Raw genomic sequence first — 22,228 nt, forward strand, 5'->3', positions numbered from 1 at the left:
ATACAGAGTGTGGGCGGGATAGGGAGAGGGATGATATCCTCCTTGTCCAATAAAAGTTTCTTAATCCAAAGATATATAAATGCTGAGTCATAGTATCAAAGTGGGAAAGAAATGACCTCTATAAGCAAATTCATTCATTTCTCGTCACACGCCCTCACAGCCGGCAGAGGATCCGTTTGAACTTCTTTAAAGAACTCTGATCTTGTACTCGGATTAGTTTCAGGGACGTGCCTGAGTCCTCATATGTGCATATTATTCATGTTAAATGGCTGTATGCGTGTGTCTGCTGGATTAACATGAACTTAATTAGCAGATTGACATGAAGCCTCTTAAGAGACGACCTAATGACTTCCAGGAAAGGATGCTATATATTTTAAAGAAACAATCAGACGTCCTCTCAATGGATTTAAAGAGCAACGCAACTGTAAATAAAGACAGAATGACTTTGTATTCAATTCAATTAAGATAACAGGGCTGATGTTCTGAGGCTGCCGCACAGAAGAGCTCATTATTATTGTGTGTTTATCTCAATATTTTCTATAATCGAGCCATGAAGCTTCCCCAAATGATATCTTACATTCAGGAAATTAACACATTTTCTGAAAAGTAATCTTTGGATATACAAATTAGTCATTATCTTGAGAATCATGCGGAAAAAGCCCTCTGTGAAAATCTTGAAAGGATATAGATAGGAATGAAAATGTGTGTGTGTGTGAGTGTGCGTGTTTGTGTGTGTGTGTGAGTGAGTGTGTGTGTGTGTGTGTGTGAGTGTGCTTGTTTGTGTGTGTGTGTGTGTGTGTGTGTGTGTGTGTGTGTGTGTGTGTGTGCGCGTGTGTCTTACCAACGTAGAGCTGGCTGAACAGCTCTAAGCGTGTGTGTCCCTGAGCCGGAGCGAGCTGAGAGGCCCGGTACGTTTCATCCAGCTGAAGCACGGCCTGCTTCACGTTTCGCTCGGCCATCACACGATGCCATTGGTCGTCATTGAGAGGCGTGTCCGAATGCACCGTCAACTCCACAAGTCCGTTTCCAACGTCGAAGGAGAAGGAGATGACTTTAGGAGCTGCACAGAGAGGGAGAAGAGGACAAATATAATCAGCTTAAGTCATTTATTAAACCACATGAAGCCTCTCTCTCTAAAACCCAATACTTCATGTTCTGCTGCTCTGCACTCTGCAGGTAAGTATGCTCTCCTTGTAATTTCAAATCTAATGGATCATTTGTTTCAAGGCCCTTCATTTGGCTGGTATAGATTTCAGATATGCAACAGACGACGGCCCACAGCTTCGGACAGGATTATTCTCACGGCAGCCGACGGATCCCAGAAGCTTTTGAGATTGCACGACATCAAGCTGTGCACCAGAAGTTAAAAAGCAGTAAAACAGCGAGAGATCAACAGTTGAGGAAAAATAACAGACAGGATAAGAGCAGAACAATAATATGCAACCTCTGGGCAAGATAACCTTTCTGTTCTGCATGATTGTTCCTAAAGTAAGTGGATTCATGTGTACGTGTGTGTGTTTGTGTGTGTTTGTGTGTTTGTGTGTGCCAAGTTCAAATGCCATGAAGTTCAGTAGCCTTATATTTTAACAGACCAACAGGGGGCACTGTTATACCTTTTATGACCATAACATGTCAAATAGTCATGGATATTTCTGTGTGTGTGCGTGTGTGTGTGTGTGTGTGTATGTGTGTGTGTGTGCGTGTGTGCGTGTGTGTGTGTGTGTGTGTGTGTGCGTGTGTGTGTGTGTGTGCGTGTGTGTGTGTGTGTGCGCGCTCTCGACCTGCCACCTATCCATTCCAGATGTGTTTGCGACTGCAGTAGAGAAGACACTGTCTGATGGCTTTTAACCTCTCAGCAGGGAACAATGATCAATCTCTCTGTGTGTGTGTGTGTGTGTGTGTGTGTGTGTGTGTGTGTGTGTGTGTGTGTGTACCTATTTTCAACTCTATCTCAGCTTGAGACAATTGCAATGTCACAGCTTTTGATAAATACATTTCAGAGTCATCCTTTCTACCTGTAACACACTGTTGGTTTGGACTCCCTTCGTATTATTGGAGCATTACGTTGAGGGTCCTGACAGCAGGTGAATCACATGTGGCAAAAAAAGTCCTTCAATGAATGCTTGTCACGGCAAAATGTCAAAGTATTTGTTTTCGCCTGGAAGGGAATAACGCAACAACGAGGAAACAATGAGGGGAATACTTTTCCTGCTGGAAAGACGATTTTGCAATTGTCACATTAAAACTCAATCGACTCATTCCTTAATGTTTGGTACTTCTGTATAAAGGCTATATATATTCTGGGCGGTGCCATATGGTGGTTATTGGCAGCGTTGATGAATAACCACTCTGTATGTTACCGCTCCATTATGGCCTCATTAGACTCAGATATTAGACTGAATACATTCATGCAGTGGTCAATAGGGAACTTTCTTTTGCACAATCAATATGCCTGGCCTTTCTCTGCTTTTCATATATATATATTTTTTTATACATATATATTTTTCAGTTATAAAATAAACAGACATTGCTCCAGATAACAAACCGTACATCAAAACATGTAACAACAAACAACTAAACAAAACGTAACGGGGGAGGGGGGGGGATGACTTCCTAAGACAGCTGATTGTGACATACACAGGACATTACATACACAATACATTATACATTACACAGGAGATGCCATATTGACAGGGTTAGATAGGAGAGCTGCGGACAGTGAACCGCAATCCTCCTGTCTCCCCTCAAAATCCCCCAGCAGAGAAGCTGCACGCTCCATGTTCAGTAGGTCCAGATACTCCCTCAGCCATGAGTCCCTAGTAAAGCCTGCTTTACTAGGGCTGTAATATGCTTTTCATATTACTTAACTCTAATTATCTTTTTCTTTCTTTCATTCTTTTATCTCTTGCATCCTGTCACTATCCTTTCTTTCCCCTGTATTACTTCGTCTTTTATCAGTATCTAACATAGCATTAACTCTGCCCACCCACCCGTCCCCCCCCCCCCCCCTCCATCTCTCCTGCCTTCCTTTATCCCTTTCTCAGACACTATCATTTCCTCTTGAGTTTCAACGACACCAACATAATCCTGCTTGGATGATGTGATTGTGTAAGATAAATCTGAAGAAGCGCTTAAACATTTGACTTCCCACGATACACAAGCAGACAAATAGATGCATGCACACACATCGAGGCCTGGAGTGTAAACCCTCTGACAGGCTTTAGTACACTGAATTAATGATGTCTGTATGCAGGGAGCAGCCATCACTTATTTCAAACGCTGAGAGAAAGCCAAACATATATGAGATTACCCCGGCGGAAACAATATCTTAGCAATGAGGCTGTATGGCATATATGTGTGTGTGTGTGTGTGTGTGTGTGTGTGTGTGTGTGTGTGTGTGTGTGTGTGTGTGTGTGTGTGTGTGTGTGTGTGTGTGTGTTTATTGTCTGTTGTTTTAGCAGCATTGCAAACAAGATGGATGCCCTACAACTTTCTTTTTCTACTCAGTCCACAGACAGGATGGAAAGCTGACGTGCCCTCAGAGCACAGAGCTGTCTCCTCTATTTGCATACCTGTGATGGATGCTACAGGTGTAAGTGTGTGTCTGTGTGTGTGTGTGTGTGTTTTTGTGTAATGGGAAGTTCCGTTTAGCAGCTTTTAAGCTATCTTCAGAGGGCTGGCAGTGTGTTATCACTTCTATCTCCTTCTGTTCATTCTCTGTTGTTCATCTCATTTTCTCTGATGGCCTCTTGCTCTGTTTTCCACCACTGTCTGAGGCGGCCTACTAAAGAGAGAAACTTGATTCAAACACCACAGAAAACCTGCTGCTGCCGACGCTCAAACATGATTTCAAGCAACTTGTCAAAAGAAAAGATCTCTCTGTGACAAAGAGGCTCTGGAAATCTATTTTATCGGCAAAAAAAAACGTTCTTTTGATATCTCCCAGAATATTTCTTCGTGTCTACATAGATCAGATAAAGATTCTCTTCTGAGCGTTTTAAAAGTAGAGCCCGTTGAATATATATTCTTAGTGGTGGCTGATTTTCGCTTTAGTAGATAACTACATATTGCTTTACATGTCAGAGAGACATCTGAAAACTTTGAGAAAGCGAGTGATGCATAGGCCTCTTCTAAACTTCAGATTTAAACTTTATTTCAGTTTGGCCTTCACATAATAAAAGGCAATAACAACATTTCTTAAGCCGAAGTCTCAGCAGGAAAGAGCATTTCCCAGCTGGATCCCAGACTGTAAGTGTTTATAACCTTTGGTCGAGACTATCACGGAAATGGCAGCCTCTTAAAGACCCAACATATACTTTCCAGTGAGCCTCAGAAGTCAAGCGTTTCTGTATTTGAGGACCTTTCTATCCGTCCTCAATCCTGTTACACGTCCACTTCTGACTATGCCCCCAATGCTGCCTCTCAAATATTCTTCTTAAGATTCAAAGAGGAACAGTGTCCGGCTGATGGCTCTTTAAGTCTGCTGAGGTCACACTGATGTGTGTTTGCTACAAGGTCGTGTGTGTGTGTGTGTGTGTGTGTGTGTGTGTGTGTGTGTGTGTGTGTGTGTGTGTGTGTGTGTGTGTGTGAGCTCCTGCAACGCCACAGCCATGCTATTCTGGCCTAATGCTAGTCATTTCATACCTTGACCGGATTGGGGCAAATAGAGCTTTTGCACCAGCGAGAGCAGAGAGAGCAGAGATTACGTGTGTGTGTGCAAGAGAGTGTGTGTGCAAGAGAGTGTGTGTGCATGCAAGTTGTTTCACGCGTGTGTCTAAACATGTGCTGTGGGGAAAAATGCGAGATGATAGCAAGGGAGAGACAAACACAAACACACTCCATATCTCCTCTGGCCTGCTGGACACTCACTGAATCTCTGTGTGTGTGTGTGTGTGTTATCACCCCCTTTGGTAAACCTCTCACACTCTTCAGTATAGTGTGAGCACATTGAGTTTTCGTGCAAGATTATATGTGTTAATGTATGGGCAGATGTGGAAGAACTGTTTACTTAGGTAAAAGTAGTTCTACGACCAAATACTGGATTTAAAAGCAACATTTACCTAAAATATCAAAGTTACTTATTCTGTGGAAGAGCCCATTTCAGAATAGTATATATATATATCATAAGATAAGATGAATTATTGTGTTCATCACTTTAATGTTGCAGCTGTTAAAAGTGGTGTTTCCTTTATATACTGCTGGGTAGCTTGTGAGAATAATAGCCATTTCATTGTTAAAAAGGCCTGTTGCGCCTCATGAAACTTAACAACTACCACCTGTAGACTGGTGCTTTTTAGGAGATTTATGGCTTTTCTAGGTATCTTCACAATTAAGTGGTTTCTGAGCAGTTTCCAGAAGGATGCAGGTTAAGAACAGTCTTTAATGTTTGTTCAATTTTTGCCTGGAGCTGTCCATGGTGCTGAAACACTTCGCTCTGTTGCAGGAGGGAAACGGCTCAGAAATCCCCTTATAACCCATACCTATGGAAGTCATATGTGTTCAGTAGTTTCATCCTCTTTTTGACCTCATGGTCACGCCCCAAGAGATGAAACCAGCAGAACAGAAAATGTCTCCAACATCTCCAAAACACCGTCAAGCTCTTCCTGGTTCACTGCTCTTCGGTTAGACACATAACTTCATGTCCTTGTGGATTCAGAAAACTGCTGAGCGTGAGATTTCCTAATGAGTGATGTCTTCCACAGGCCGTAAAGTTGAACTCCGTGTGACTGATGGTGCTGAGAGGACACTGAGGCTGGCACCATAGTCTGCTTCCATAGCTCTTAAACTCACAGGTGGAGTGAGGCAGAATTTATCCACCTTAACCTCACTGTGTTTATCAATGTTTTCTGCAGTTACACTCAATGGATTCAGCTTGGTAATTATCTCCTCTTCATATAGTCTTCGAAGTCTTATGGGTCCTCTTCCTGGTCCCTCTTCATATAGTCTTCGAGGTCTTATGGGTCCTCTTCCTGGTCCCTATTCATATTCGAAACACAATCCCAGGTGATGCAGATTCATCTTTATTTCAGATTGTGTTCGATGTTTCTCTCTCTGCTGTGAGATCCTGTAATGTCGACACAGCTGAGACGAACAGACTGCAGTTTTGACCTTGTATTTTGTCACAAGTAGCTTGAGAAATATAAAAATAGCAATGCCGCACCTGTTATTCTAATGTGTCAAATAAATATGTAAACACATCTTATGCTGCTCATCTCATTGACAGGTCTCAGCTACAATACGTCAAATAAAGAAGTGTTTCCTTCCAGTAAAGATTCATCAGAATTAGACAAATATTTGAGATGTTTTTAATTGATTTAATCTTTTATTTATGCTTTATTAAAATGTACCTACGCATGTGTGTTTCTGTGTGTCGGGGAATGTGAACGAGTTCTGACTCTTCAATGTGTGCAGGTACACAATCAACACTTACACCTGTCACTGACACCATTGAGTGACTCAGTGTGTGTGTGTGTGACGGCCCGTCCACACGGCAGCGTGCGTTGAAGCTTCAACGCTTCTGCCCATTTGCCGGACTGCATTGTGGTTCCGTCGCTTTGCTTTGCTCGCTTCAAAAGTAGAGCAATGTTCAACTTTTGAAGCTTCGACGGAAGCGCCAGCCAATCAAATCATATGCCAGTACAAGCTCTAGCCAATCAAACCGCGTGCTTGTGTGTCCGGGGCGGGAGATTCATGTGATTGGTTGTTGGTCGAGTTTCAGACACGCCCACCGGCAAGCTTCAAGGCACGCCGCCGTGTGGACGCTGCGTAAGTGTGTATTAGAGAGGTAAACACTCGTATTAGCAGGATTTTTTTTTTTAATAAAAGGAGAAAAAGGGAGTATTTGTGTGTATTGAGAGTTTGTGTTTTATCAACCCTGAAAATGGGTGATTTGGTTAAACAGAGGTTTATAATGGACATCATTATTGCACACACACCAATTACCTTAAATAAATGATTGCTCTCTCTTGCAATCACAAAGTAGCGCGACATAATCAGGAAGGCAATTGACTGTCGCTGTGCATCTGCATCAGTGTGTGTGCGTGTGTGTGTCAGTGTGAATTTGAGTGTGTGTGGTGATAGGATGCAACCAGCGCTCTATGAAGAGTCAGAGGGAGGCTCTCGTGCACACACAGAATCACTCAGATATCTTACATTTCAGCTCCAAACGGATGAAGTCTGTGTTGCCCAGGTTTTCCAGAAAGACGCCGTAGGGAGCGCTGGTTTTGAAATAGAAGGAAATGTCGGCGCTGGTCTCGCCCTGGAAGGTGGCGAAGTGCAGGTAGGAGGACGGGGTGGTGAACGACGCGGCGTTCCAGTAGTTATCTGCGGAGAAAAGAGACGTAATCAGCACTGAGGCAAACAATATTCTGATCCGATAAGCTGCAGAATGAATTCTTCGTGGAAATTGTTTTATTTCAAATGGCAAAGCATCCATTTTCAATTCATTCCAAAGAGCTATCAATCACGTCTAGATAAAATAGCGTTATCTCACGTCCGTCGTGTGGCTCGTTTAATATCTTCCTCAGAATTCATCACGTAAAATTATATTCCTCTGCAAAGGTATTAACATAGCTTGTAATTTCCTGCATTCCTTCAATACTACTTGATAGAGAATTGGTCATCTCATAGCCGATGAGGACTTGAAATGGGATGCATGGATACGGTGCGGAGGGATTTCTTGATAACTTTTCTAATGACTTTTATGAAGCGAAACCAGCGGCAGCTAATGAAGACAAAGTAGCCGCGCGTTAAACAGCTGCTGATGAATGATCAGACTGTGTTTGGTGAGGGGACTTCTCTGCTGTCCTCCCCCCATCTCTCTCCTATCACTCAGGGAAGATGAAGAGTCAGAGGAATAGGGAGAGGAAGAAGAGGCCATGTACGGGTGAGAGGACTGAATATTGAAGAGGTGACGGTGGATGGAAAAGAGGAGAGCAAAGAGAAAGGCAGTGGACAGCTGACAGGAGAGGAGGAGGAGGAGGAGGAGGGTGCATGTGAAGGGCAGGAGGAAGAGGAAGAGGCGAAGAGTGGAGGCTACTGTGGTTTGAACTGTGTGAGGATCGGCCTCAGACCCCCCACCACGACCCTGGAGGAGCAGTGGAGCCGAGGGGGGAAATATGTGTATGTGTGAATGTATATTGATGTAAACGAATCACAAATGCTGAAAATAAGTTGCATATGACATTTCTATGTACGTGGAGGTATGCACCGGTATCCCTGCATCTCTGTGAGTGTGTGTGTGTGTGTGTGTGTGTGTGAGTGTGTGTGTGTGTGTGTGTGTGTGTGTGTGTGTGTGTGTGTGTGTGTGTCTTCTGTTACAGTGCGATAAGCGCTCCCCAATGACATGGCTGAGCTTCTCCCCTCTCCTCCTTGGCTCACATCCTGTCACCGGGGGCAAGGGCAGATAGCGGCCAATCACACACACACACACACACACACACACACACACACACACACACACACACACACACACACACACACACACACACACACACACACACACACACACACACACACACACACACACACACACACACACACACACACACACACACACACACACACACACACACACACACACACACACACACACACACACACACACACACACACACACACACACACACACACACGACCACCTACTGAGGCTTTCTTTGTGATTAGTGTGTTTGAAGTCGGGATACTGTTTATTTCTCCACGGGAGGCAAAGCCAATTATTGAACAGGGTTAATTGAGGACTAAACAGGAGGAAGCCTGCAGAGGCTGAGGAAACAAACAATTATGTTTACTGTGTTGTTCCATCGTAGCAAGAAGGGCCGCAGTAGTTGGTGACACTCGGATATACAATCACTGACTGAATGCTAAGGGATTGTTTTTATGAAGGGGCTCAAAGGCACACATTATGATCATAAGCAACAACCACAAAGTTAGCTGAAAAGCATAATGATACACATACACACAGAGAAGTTGACTTTTGTGTGTACTGGATGAACAAAGGCAGTCCTTTTCCAGTAGAAATATGATATAACAAACACATATGTGACATAGCAATGTTTCATGTGTGGTGGTTTATATTAATATGCACTAAATAAGACATTAAGCGCCTGGAGCCAGAGAGTAGACAAAACCAAAGAAGGACAAGAGGATATATAAATACAGCCCTGAGGGGAGGAAGCTTCAGAAGGGGGAGAGAGAACGAGAGGAAGAGAGGGATGAGGGAGGAGGTGAGAGAGAGTGCTCAAACGAGATACATACTGAGAGAAGCAAAGGAGAACAAACATTAGGGGGTTGATAGGAACTGATTGTTGGAGAGGAAACAGAGTTCGAGGAATAAACTTTGAAGCCAAACAATACCGGTGCCAGATCCACAGATGCAACTGGTTGGCTAAGCTCTGTGGCACATTATCTCTCACACATTGAAATGTTTATCAAACAAAACAAACCCAACACATAAATCCCTTCCTGCCTGAGACACTATACATATTTAACTAGTCGCTACAAAGCCAGTTAACACACTCACAGCAAATTGTATTTCATCCAAAAACTAATTTGACAGAACACAACGTTTGCCAATGATTCACTTAAAGAGTTGGCAAACAAAATCTTTAAACTTATAACATCCCCGTGATCCTGAGATGTTCTACGAAGATAGGGAAAAACTATCAGGTGTAAACAAATCACAAAAGAACCGTCTTTTATCCAGAAACCCACATCTAACCGCCTCGCAGGGACAACAAAAAGACAAATCAGGAATTCCTCAGAGAGAAAGCGGCACACACTACAAATGATTACTCTTTGATGTTCTTTACAGATATATGTTTCTTAAAAGCATGTTGTGGATGTCTCTTGGATCCATCAACCCATTAGACTGAAAACAGCTGCTGACCTTTGAATCGGACCACAGGGAGGCAGAGGCATTGAACTGTGGAGCTGACACCATGTGAGATACAGTCTGGGTCTGGAAGCCAACTAGATGATTCATACGTCTGACCAGATGTGACAGTACCAGCAGATGGTAAGGATGACTGACTGTACACTGTCTCAGGTCATCAACAGGGACATTTACAGACACACACATGTCAAATACATGCGGAAACACTTCATGTTCATTGTTGGGTAGACAGAAATAACTACTGCCACAATAGTTGATATTAATAACCTCATCCTGCATGAACAGAATGTACGGAGTGTAGATTGTGACATTCAGGATCTCAGACCTCCTGGATCAAACACCCACTGTGCTTTCTCATTTAATTATTCCACTTGCTATTTTTTCTGCTACCTACTTCAGGTGCAAAGTTGTTAGGGGGCTTTTTCATCAAATGACTAAGAATAGTGTCTAACAAGAGAGAGAGAGAGAGAGAGCCCCTGAAGGTACCACTCAGATATCACTGTTCAAAACACTTGAACTTACATATAGACCTGATACTTCTGCTCACAACACGAACACTTCTCTTTCCATTGAGAGCTGCATTTCCTCTCATCTGTAATTGAGTTATCTGAGGGGTGTCACTCCGTGTTTACAGTACACATAGCATTTGAAACTTCGGGTAATTAGTTTCTGTCTGTCGTAAAACCCTGCTGTCTAACTTTAATTAGATTTCATTTCATATATATGTTTAACACTTAACCTTTAGAGATGTTATCATATGGAGAGATGACAGGGGAATAAAGGTTTGGGAAATACAGGATGAAAGAATAAGTCAAATGTAATGCTTTATTTTTCATTCATTTACTTCTAGGAAGGATAACATGTAAGCGTACGAAAGGCTTTAGGTTCAAATAACCACTAAATGGTACAAACATGTCCAAGTATTATATGAGGGTACTTTACTACAGGACTTTGAAACTGACCTTGGCTTTTAGAGCTTTTTAGACTCTCTTTAAGTACGTGTTTGGTCTATTGACTCATTTCTATGCTGGAAGCCACTCGTCCGCCTATAATACAATGACTTCTAACATTCAATGTATAACTAAGGGTCATAATCCATATTTTATAAAAGAGTAACAGAAGAAAAGGCAAAAAAAATGGATTTTACGTTTCATTTGACTGACACTTTTATCCAAAGCGACTTCAAATAAGTTCAAATCCATAATTGTTCCTTCTTCCTGCAAGTAGACACAACCACCATATATCTCTTGCAACATGTTTAAATAAACTGCAGTTGATGAACTATATCTCCTTAATATGAAAAAGAAAATCCACAAAAATACTTAAAAGTATAAAAGTACTTCTGTTACGGAATTGCATCGTTTCAAATCTGACTTTAAGTAACATTTTTAATTTGATATTTTCCATCTGTTGATGCAAATTCACATACTTCTTCTTTGCAAACCCAAAAGTAAACCTTATGTATTGCACCCCAGACTCAAAGTCCTATACATCCTGATAGACTGGCATCAATTACAAAGACATTACACAGTACGTGTGCACATGAACAGTGACACGTGCACAAACCAATTCATTAGTTTTGAACTACCTCAGGTGACCCCTGTAAGCTTTCATTTGTGGTCACTCATGAGGCCAAGCATGTCCCATAGCAGGTGCGTTATATTATAATAAGAGACCAAATGCTCCATTTGCTGTCATTTATTTTCATTCCCATCTATTAACAAGTCCAAAACCTTTTAACATCAATAAATGGGGCTAATTCCTCTCTGCCTGCCTGTGACTGTATAGTCTGCCATTAAACTAGCCATGTAAATGGGCTCCATTAATGCTGGAGCACGCACACGCGCACACACACACACACACACACACACACACACACACACACACACACACACACACACACACACACACACACACACACACACACACACACACACACACACACACACACACACACACACACACACACACACACACACACACACACACACACACACACACACACACTGAAAGTTGCACTCTATCTCCTATTACCACCAATAAAAGATACACACACACAGACACACGAGTCCTCTTTACTAAAACTTCCCCTGACTGCATAAGGCATTAGTCATTTGTCTATGAAAACCCATTATAAGGCAGCCAATCATCATTGCTCTTACTGAGACAGAGCTCCATGCGCTGCACGAGAAGCATCAATCATACACGGAGTACCTATTCACGTGTGACATTTTTAATATATGTTTAATATGCCTTAATGGCCCAATATATAATTTATTCTCCACGTTACGGTGTCCTGACCAGCACTATTGCAAACATACCTCAAAGTCGTCTTCATTTTAAAGTTAGTTTGTTAATTTGGTCACTTATTATAAAGGAGGATAACTCTCTTTGTCTCTCACACACACAGACAGCAGATAATAGAGTAATATAAAGAGAATATGGCTGCCTCCATTCGAGGGAAGGATCCATCTTTAATAATTGTGTCTGCCATACTGCTACATGATAGCTGCACACACACAAACAGATGCCATGTCACGGGTCATTAAATCATTGTTTGTTTGTGTGTTGGCAGCTCTGTGATGAAGGGACGTTCAGCAGATTGTAGATGAAGGGACCATAATGAGTGTGACACCCGTGAGGAGTAAGGGCAGGTGTTCTGTCATGTCCTGCCCCCCCGACAGAACCAGGCCACTTCCTGTCTCCCGGATGAATGGGCCGACGGAGAGAAAAAAAATCTGTGCACGAGGGAAACCATTTCTATGCTAGATAATTTCTTGTGCAATTTTAAAACATGCAGAATATCCACACATTCAGTCCAAGGAGATTGCAAAGCTCCGCTCGTTTATTCCCGTTAGTATGAAAAACGAGCAGTCAATAGATAATATATGAAGCGTTATTATCGTAATGATCGAGCTGGCATACACTGAAGATTAAATCCATGTTTGCTTTTTCTCTCTCTGCAGGATATTACTTTCTTGACGATACGGACATTACTTGTTCTCCATGCTATTTGGTTTTAGGAGATTAAACAAATATAAAAGGATAAGGGACGAAGAGGTCATCTCAAAAGATACAACTACTTGTTTGAGGAATTCATACAGTCCTGTTCTAAATCCTCCCAATTGGTATTACATATAGAAAGTCAGTTCGGTTGACTTGTTCCAGACTAAAGGACATTCTGCCTTTAACTGTAGTCTGTTTTGTGTTCAGATCACAATCCGGAGGGATACGAGAAAAGACTCCTGAAGACGCCTGATGCATATTAAGCAAACAAATCAGCTTCTCCGATCCTAGGGGCCTCCAGGGAGAATCCTAACAGATTGTTTTAGGGGCCGCACAAAGGCTTAAGAGCAACACATGCTGCCCAAGTTGCTTATCAAGTGATGCCAACAGCATGCACCAAGCTCTGACAAGCGTTGTGATATTAATACTGGTGTTTTCCAACCCTGCAGCCACTGAATATCCTCTACGTCGTCAGTAAAAGGTTTCCATTATCCATTTGATCCTTTTTTAAATTGGGAATTCAGATTCAGAATGAGAAGTGATTTATTTAGCCGTATATGAGATGCTTCAGGAATGTGAAATTGAGTTAGGAGGAAATAAAGGTGGTGAACATGAGAGACACAATCTGTGTGTGTCGTCAAGCTGACCCAAAGTCCAAAAGAGAGCAACGCGTCAACACTGATTAAAAGAAAAGACAGGATAAGAAACAGCAGGGATTAAACTGCCTCTTACGGGGTGTGTGTGTGTGTGTGTGTGTGTGTGTGTGTGTGTGTGTGTGTGTGTGTGTGTGTGTGTGTGTGTGTGTGTGCGTGTGTTCCTGCAGTATCTGATATCTGCTGTTTACCAGAGAGAAGACTAGATAGAAGAGAATAAAGGTGTTTGGACGGGAAGTCTCTGGGTGTCTGGCCACACACACACACTCAGGGTTGTTTAACTCAAGACAGAGCAACTGCTTCTCAGAATGATCATCACAAAGAGAGTATGAGCAACATGTTATTTTCACACTCACATGCAACATCAGAATAACAATGTTCCCAATTGTTCTCCGCTATGCATGAAGTGCTTTCTCTTGTTCTCTCACACCATAGTTCTTCTTTAAATAAGAACCCATTCAGATCATACGCAGCAAATTGTAGAGAGGTTTGTGGACTTCCAAAAGTTTGGCTAACAATGGCTGAATACAGAGAACACACAATGTTTCATTTCCACTCGGATTAGGGAGAAAGAAAGAGGCAACGTGTTCTCCCATGAGACGAGTGAACATAATTAAGAATAGCAAAGTACTCTTTATATTTCCTTACATTCTGGTGGTTGTTTAAGTTACCACATAGTTCTTTTTTGCTGTAAAAGTGGCTTATGCATGTTGCGACTACACCATGGGACACATTTTGTTTTCGTCCCTTAAAATCCCTTAAAATGTGTAATTATTGCCACCGCCTCACTTATCCTGCTCTGCAATTTCCATTCACTTTAAAACAAAATATAGTGTTTTATTATAATTATGACTTTTATAAACTAAAGTGCAATTTAGGCAAATGTGAATCACTCTTCCAGCATGGTGCTTTTGTGTGAAGTATTTCAGAATGTACTAAAAATGTTCCAGAAACAAATTGACATTATTTAAATGTGCAAGCACTGATTTCAGGAAAGGCATTGAGAGGTTGAATCAAGCAAAGTCAGGAGTCACATGACCTTCTTTAGGACACAGAGATCCAAAACCAAGAAGATGTTGTCCTGGATTATCCCTCTGATTTTTGGAGTGAGGATATATCTCTATGAACCTAAGGAGAGCTCAGCGCCTCAAAAGATTCAGTTTTACAATGTTCTTGACTGGCATGCTGCACTTTTTAATAAAGGTTATTGAAAATACAATTTTCTCACAGCTAATGTATTCATTCCAGTCTGGCTTTGAGCTGTTTCCCTGCAAAGGAGACAGTTCTCTTGAGGATGACAGATGACCTTCTTTGGACGAACGATATAGCCGAATATAATCTTGTTTATTTTTTGCCTTTGTGTTCAGTTGTCCATGCAGAGCCACTAGACCTGCTTGGTCAAGTAACTCTGCATGTGTGATAATGTGCTGGCATTTCAAACTCCACCACTGAGCAATTTAATCTTAACAGGTAAGACACCCTTCATCCTGTCAACCCAGTGACCTTTGTTGAAAGCACAATGACGTTTTCTATAAAAGTATCGCATGTTATAACTGTTCAAAAGCTGCACACAGTGTCAACGGGGACATTTTAATAAGAGCAGCATCAAAGACACTGGAGCCGTTCTCTTGATTCAACCCCTGATGAGCCATTTACAAAGGTCATGCAGCTAGGCCTCTACGACCAGCTGAGGATTATTTAGAAAATGAAAGCACTCCTCTCAGCAGCTGCCTTGCAGAAGGTCATTAAGGCACATATTTCCTCTCAATTAGGCCAACTGCAGCCCTCCTGCTCACTCAGGTCTCTCTCACACCTGCACACAACCCAGAAGCTCACACCGGTCCTTTTTCCCTGGCGCCTTGAGGTTATTTTTAACATCTTACTGATCATTCTAAAGCACAGTATGATTTAGTTTCCCATGTGGCCCTTTTCAGTCTCTTTGAATCAGAGCAGACCTTCCCCTCCTGTGTCCTGTAGGTCCCTGATTCAAACATGAATTAATGAATGTGTTTAACACCTTCTTACTCATGGGAGTGCTGCTCTGTCTTCTGAGTATTCATAATAACTACAAAGTGGTAGATAAATGAGGCCTAAAACCTGGAATGAGTCATCTTCTACCCACTTAGTGTTACCAAGTCTCTAATTCAGTGGATTTAAAGATGTTTGTGGTTACAAGCCTAAAATAAGATCTGTGGTGAGCACAAGCTGAAGAGTCTCATGTTTTACGCCATCAAATACGACAGTAAATACCCAACTGTTACATTTTAAAATGGCGGTTGCTAACAAGTGTCTACAAATGAGACGACTAAACGATACCAAGCCCAACATTAGCCGCCTTTAGCTTAGCGGTGGTGGCGTGAAGTCATGTGACCGTGCTTTAGTTCCTTTATAGCCCAACATTAGCTACCTTTAACTTAGCGGTGGTGACGTGAAGTCATGTGACCGTGCTTTAGTTCCTTTATAGCCCAACATTAGCCACCTTTAGCTTAGCGGTGGTGGCGTGAAGTCATGTGACCGTGCTATAGTTCCTTTATAGCCCAACATTAGCCTCCTTTAACTTAGCGGTGGTGACGTGAAGTCATGTGACCGTGCTTTAGTTCCTTTATAGCCCAACATTAGCTACCTTTAACTTAGCGGTGGTGACGTGAAGTCATGTGACCGTGCTTTAGTTCCTTTATAGCCCAACATTAGCTACCTTTAACTTAGCGGTGGTGACGTGAAGTCATGTGACCGTGCTGTAGTTTCTTTATAGCCCAACATTAGCCGCCTTTAGCTTAGCGGTGGTGACGTGAAGTCATGTGACCGTGCTGTAGTTTCTTTATAGCCCAACATTAGCCGCCTTTAGCTTAGCGGTGGTAACGTGAAGTCATGAGACCGTGCTGTAGTTCCTTTATAGCCCAACATTAGCCGCCTTTAGCTTAGCGGTGGTGACGTGAAGTCATGTGACCGTGCTAGTTCCTTTATAGCCTAACGATAGCTTTTTACTTCAGAAATCATTAAGTGGTGTTAACATGTGGAGATTATCCTGCTGAACTGTAAGTATCATTAACGCTTGTTTGACACAGCGATACATTTCTGCAATAATCCAAAATCACATGGGGAAATCCCATTGGCTTACTTTTCGATAGTAATGCCCCGTTTGCATCAACAGCTACAACACGGTACAAATGTATCCATGACGCAACACTTACCGTCTCCTTGGCAACGGAGCGGTCCAACTGTTAGCTTAGCCTCAGAGCCCGGTCTGTTGGTGTCACCCACGGCAACCTGGCTGACGGGCAGGTGCTCTTTATAAATCAGGAGACCAGCATCCTCTCTCCTGCAGGATGAGATGAGAGAAACATGCAGAACAAAAACAGGTTAACGCTTCACTCTCTTCCTGTTTTCTTTAATCCTGGGTTTTGCCAATCCAAAACAAGATATAGAAGAATTGCTTACATCTTTTACTAGCACAATTTGACTGACAATACAAACAAAAAATAAACACATTAAATGTTTAAATCACAGCCTTCAAAGTGGGCTCATTCCCACTATGAATTATTCACAGAAATATTTGATTTCAAATGTTTGTTTTTCCATTTAATTTTTTGGAATAATCTATTTTATAGCTCTGTGTTTGCATGTGTGCGTATTTTTGTGCATGTGTGTGTGTCATTGTATGTGCTGCAAAAAACACGGGTAATGAGTGGAAATAGAGTTACATGGGTAATATTTCATAAACTCACTCAGCCAATCAATGAGACATTAAAGCTGACATTATTAATGGAGAGAAGCAGACAGAGTAAGACTTATTTGTAATCTCATCAGTTTTAGAGATGAGGAAAGACATGAAAGTAAATGAAATCTCTCCTTCTCGCCAACAGCCGGTAATTACCCACAGACACACATTGTGTACACACACATGCACACACCCTCACACAGCGCTGTGATTGGTTTAATGAGAATATCCATCAGCTGGCTAGAGGAGCTTTGAAACACAAACTGTTGGTTTCTACACGCACATATCCCTCTTAAGTAAACACGGCGCTGATGGTGGCCTTCATCATTCAGTCACTTTGAAGTTCAGACACCTCATCAGCGGAGGCAGACGCTGAGCTGACGGATCAATGCTAAAATCAGCAGTAGCACAAGTGACAATTTTAGTTTCAGCATGGTACCATCAAAATGTGCATGGGGGTTGCAGACTTCACTTTTAAGTCCAGTTCATGTAGCAGGTGGGAAGTCAGGGAAGGATTGTGGGCTTTTTTTGGACGCTAAACTCGTTCGAATGAGACAAAAAGAAATGTAGCATTTTGATGATCCCTTGTTTTTTGCACGTATTAAATGAAGTACTGAACTGTGTTGCGAAACGTGTCTAATTCACAAAGATTAGCACTAACTGTAATAGTCGCACAGTGACATTTTAATGGTCGTCAGAGAGTTTTAACTGAAGCGCATCATAAAGGGAGGTCTACTCAAACTCATTTATTTGGGGCTGCAGTCACTGAGTTGACACACTGACAGAATGCAATGACAGATGTGTCATGAAAAAGAAATGCGAAAAAGCTCCCTTACATGTCATTTTTGAAAATACATGAGAAAAAAAAGAGATTTAAATAATCAATGAGCTTTAGCTGCTCTCTTTTAATGGGGAGACACACGTAGAATCTGCTGTGGAGGGATCGCTGCAGGTATTTAAAAACATATAAAACTATTTTTCAAAAACTCTTAAAATAAGACGCAAGGATATTTGCAATAACAAACATAAAAAAAGGCTTGGTTGCAAAAATGGCGGTGCTTGCACTGCCGTATCATCAATACAATACCTTTTGTGAATTTAACCTTGAAATGCTCAAATAACGGTTGCATTAATGCGCAATTCATAAAAGCTACAGGTGGTTGAAATGTGTTGTTGGTGAATAGCTCTTCAGTTTTTCAGGCTGTTCTTTGTAGGATTTATTCAACAACGTTTTTTTTTTTTATGTGAACAAATATATATGTAATATCAACCCAAGTGTGTTTCTCTGTAACAGAATATGTACTTATGAAATATGAAAGGCACTTAATATGTACGTTGACCTTTACAATGTAATTCAACTTATTTTAGAAACAGTTGAAGCACGCTGCTGTGACATTTAATACTGTCAAAGTCAAGCAGTTGCTGAGAACAAATCTGTGGGTGGGCTGCACGTCAAACTGAAGAAGTTTCCTAACAAGGCGTTTAACTGATCAATGGACACGCTCTGCGGCTGATAGTGAAGGACTTTACTGGAAATACTGCCATGCCAGAAATCTTTACATCATACAGTTCATCCAGGTAGTTAAAGCGAACAAATGCCACTGATTATTGATTGTAATTACAGTAACGGACTATTCACTCAGCGCCATCACCCATGGTTACTGTTGCGATACACTTAATTCTACATTAATGATGGATGAAGATTTGTACTTTCTTGGTCGATCAATTCTAGATTTCGCTGCAGTGACAACTTCCTTGAGCATATTTAATTAACACTTGCTTTCCAAAGGTCTCACGCTGACTTATTAAATGTGCAAGTGATGGCTCCGTATGTGACACAGTGTTAAAACACCAAGGCTGAAGCACCATGTTCAAGAGAAAAAGTCTGCTTTCCCACTAGTTTATGAGTTTATTGGAGGAAATAATGAAGTAGTACTGCAGGCAAAGCTAGTGAGACAAGATGCTTTAGATACAAATATATATTTTCATGTTTAGACCTGTCGTTTTCCAACACATCATGAAAGTTCGTTGTAATTCTGCCCAGCTGCTCAATTACAAATCTCCTTACGAATCAAAGCCCCAAAAATGTATTATCAAGACTTTATCATCACATATAATAAATAGGGCCGGGACTTTAACGCGTTAATTAAGATTAATTAATTACACAAAAATTAACGCATTTTAATCGCACTTATTTTTGCACCGCGGAACGTTTCTCACTGGCTGAGTTTCAGGGGTACCGATTATACTGAAGCACCAACTAACGTTCATGACTTTAGACAACAACAAACCACAGTGAACAATAGTCAAACTTGAACGAAGAAGCTGATGAGACCGCTTTGGTTGGCCCCGTGGATGTTTTAAAAAACCAATCACTGGCACTTTTTTATTTTATTTTAAATGGTACACTTTGTGTTGAACTATTTATTACGTTGTTGGTGCAACTGGCACTTTATGTTGAACTGTTTATTGTTTTGGCCAAGGTTATTGAGAGAGTTGGACTGAAATGTATTAGATTTTTTAAATCAACAAAGTCTGTTATGGCCTCTGAAGCAACAGAGAGATGTTTTCTAATAGTCAGGGTTTCCAATGTTCTGAATGTACTTGAAAGTATTGTGTTTTACTTAAAAAACAAAGTGTTATAGTTTATAGAAGGTCTACCTACCTATAGGCTACCTGAATCTCTGAAATGTACTATATTCCTAAATATGCTATTGCTACACTTTATGGCAAAAATTGCACTTTTCTGTTGGTCTTGGTTAAGTACCACCTTGAAAATAATAAACAATGTTTTGTTGCTTAAGCTTATGTATTCAGTCATTATTCAATGGTATACTAAAATCCATGTGAAAAAAATTGCTTCTCACTGTTCTCAGGTCAAATATTTATGTGATTAAAAATGCGATTAATTTCGATTAATTAATTACAAAGCCTCTAATTAGATGAATTTTTTTAATCGAGTCCCGGCCCTAATAATAAACAATTATCATTATTTAAATTACCTAATTGAACTAGATTAGGTAAAACTGACTCAACCCTGTCACCTAGTCGAACAAATAAAAACCTACCAGTATGAAAACAGTACATTTAAGATAAGTTTCACTTTTAAAGGAGGAAAGGTTATTTAGGATGAAGGACAGCTGATGTATTTGACAGTATTGCAGGTAATGCGCTTTGCTGAGACAGTGCCACAGAGCCTCTGATAGCCCAGATGTACAGTAGCATTAGTTTTCTGCCAAATGTGTGAAACGTGAAGCGTGCAGCTGGGTGCTCAGAGGAGCATTAAGCAGAACGATGCATTAACAGGTGTGCTGACTCAGCGTTATGAACGTCCCAGAGTGCTCTGCTGCAGAGGGTGGACTGGGTGTGACCGAGAAACTTTTAACCGGCAGCTGTTTCTGCAAACTCTAATTAAAGTCAATGCAAAGCTAATTGGAGGGAAATGAATCGATGCAAAACAAATAGTTTGCGCCCCCTCTGAACGTTAACCTGACAGCCGCACTTACCACTGCCGCTGGTCCGCGTCACAGTTGCAGTCGTACTTTGGGTCCGTGCAGTTCCTGTCGATGCCACAGGAACATTTCTGGATGCCGGGCCCCGAGCCCCCCCAGTAGAAGTGCTTCTCGCTGCCCCGGCCCACCCACCACGTGTAGGGGGTTCCATCTGGGGAAGACACAAAAATATGTTCGAAAATAAGAACAGCAGAGATGGCAAAAGTACACACATCCTTTACTCAAGTAGAAGTACAGGTAGTCGTGTTTAAAAATACTCTGGTAAAAGTAGAAGTACTGACTAAACTTCTTTACTCAAGTCAAAGTAAAGAGGCTTTGAAATGTACTTCAGTAAAAAGTACCCATAACTAGCAGCTGTTTTAAAGAGTACCTGACCTCCCTTTATATTAATAGAACAATAATGTCATTGTTAGCTAAAGAATGTTTCCATGCTGAACAACGGCAACATGACAACGTTTCTATTGGTCCCTCTTCTTTAGAGAAGACCAGGAAATGATGGATACACGGATCGTGTTCAAATCAATAGGCACGCAATGACTCTAAATAATAATGATCACGCCACCAAACACACATTCAGACTAAAGGAACCAGTCTGTTTGGAAAATGAGAGAAGTAGAAAGTACAGGTATTTGTGTTCAACATGTGAGAAGTAGAAAGTACAGGTATTTGAGTTCAACATGTGAGAAGTAGAAAGTACAGGTATTTGAGTTCAACATGTGAGAAGTAGAAAGTACAGGTATTTGAGTTCAACATGTAAGAAGTAGAAAGTACAGGTATTTGTGTTCAACATGTAAGAAGTAGAAAGTACAGGTATTTGTGTTCAACATGTAAGAAGTAGAAAGTACAGGTATTTGTGTTCAACATGTAAGAAGTAGAAAGTACAGGTATTTGTGTTCAACATGTAAGAAGTAGAAAGTACAGGTATTTGTGTTCAACATGTAAGAAGTAGAAAGTACAGGTATTTGTGTTCAACATGTAAGAAGTAGAAAGTACAGGTATTTGAGTTCAACATGTAAGAAGTCAAAGTAAAAAGTGGTCAGAAAAGTAATTAGTGGAGTAAAGTACTGATACCAGAAAAATGTAGTTAAGTACAGTGACGAAGTATTTGTACTCCACTACTTCCCACCTCTGAAGAACAGTCATCTACTTGTTTCTGACAATGTTCATTCTTCCCCTTACAAACTTTTTGAAGGCAATTAAAGTGTGTTACTAAACTGTCAGTCCTGCTTCTCATTGCAGGTGATTCATTGTTAAATCCTTCACTGTTTCAGGCTTTTGTCGCATTAATGTGATTTATATCGACAACAAGCAGCTGCATGGTTGATGTAATTCATTTGCTCAACATGCATTACACAGCTGAATGGTAAATGCCTCTGAGACAGGCAGGCACACTTAGTCATAGATCACACATGAGATTTTAAAGATCTAATACACAGAGTCTCAGAGA

The 22,228-nt window shown here is 41.3% G+C and overlaps 1 protein-coding gene across 1 annotated transcript in view; it reads right to left on the reverse strand.

The window, feature by feature from the left end:
* cntnap2a (contactin associated protein 2a) overlaps positions 1-22,228 on the reverse strand; it is a 317,081-nt gene that overhangs the window by 41,118 nt on the left and 253,735 nt on the right. The window contains exons 16-19 of the mRNA XM_079661019.1: positions 20,776-20,932; positions 16,743-16,870; positions 7,153-7,323; positions 842-1,060 (exon numbers count right to left, since the gene is read on the reverse strand). Coding sequence (XP_079517145.1) covers positions 842-1,060; positions 7,153-7,323; positions 16,743-16,870; positions 20,776-20,932 — 675 coding nt within the window. The remainder of the gene's footprint in view (positions 1-841; positions 1,061-7,152; positions 7,324-16,742; positions 16,871-20,775; positions 20,933-22,228) is intronic.

Source organism: Notothenia rossii (assembly GCF_949606895.1).
Source record: "Notothenia rossii genome assembly, chromosome: 12".
In the NCBI taxonomy this organism is placed as follows: Eukaryota; Metazoa; Chordata; class Actinopteri; order Perciformes; family Nototheniidae; genus Notothenia; species Notothenia rossii.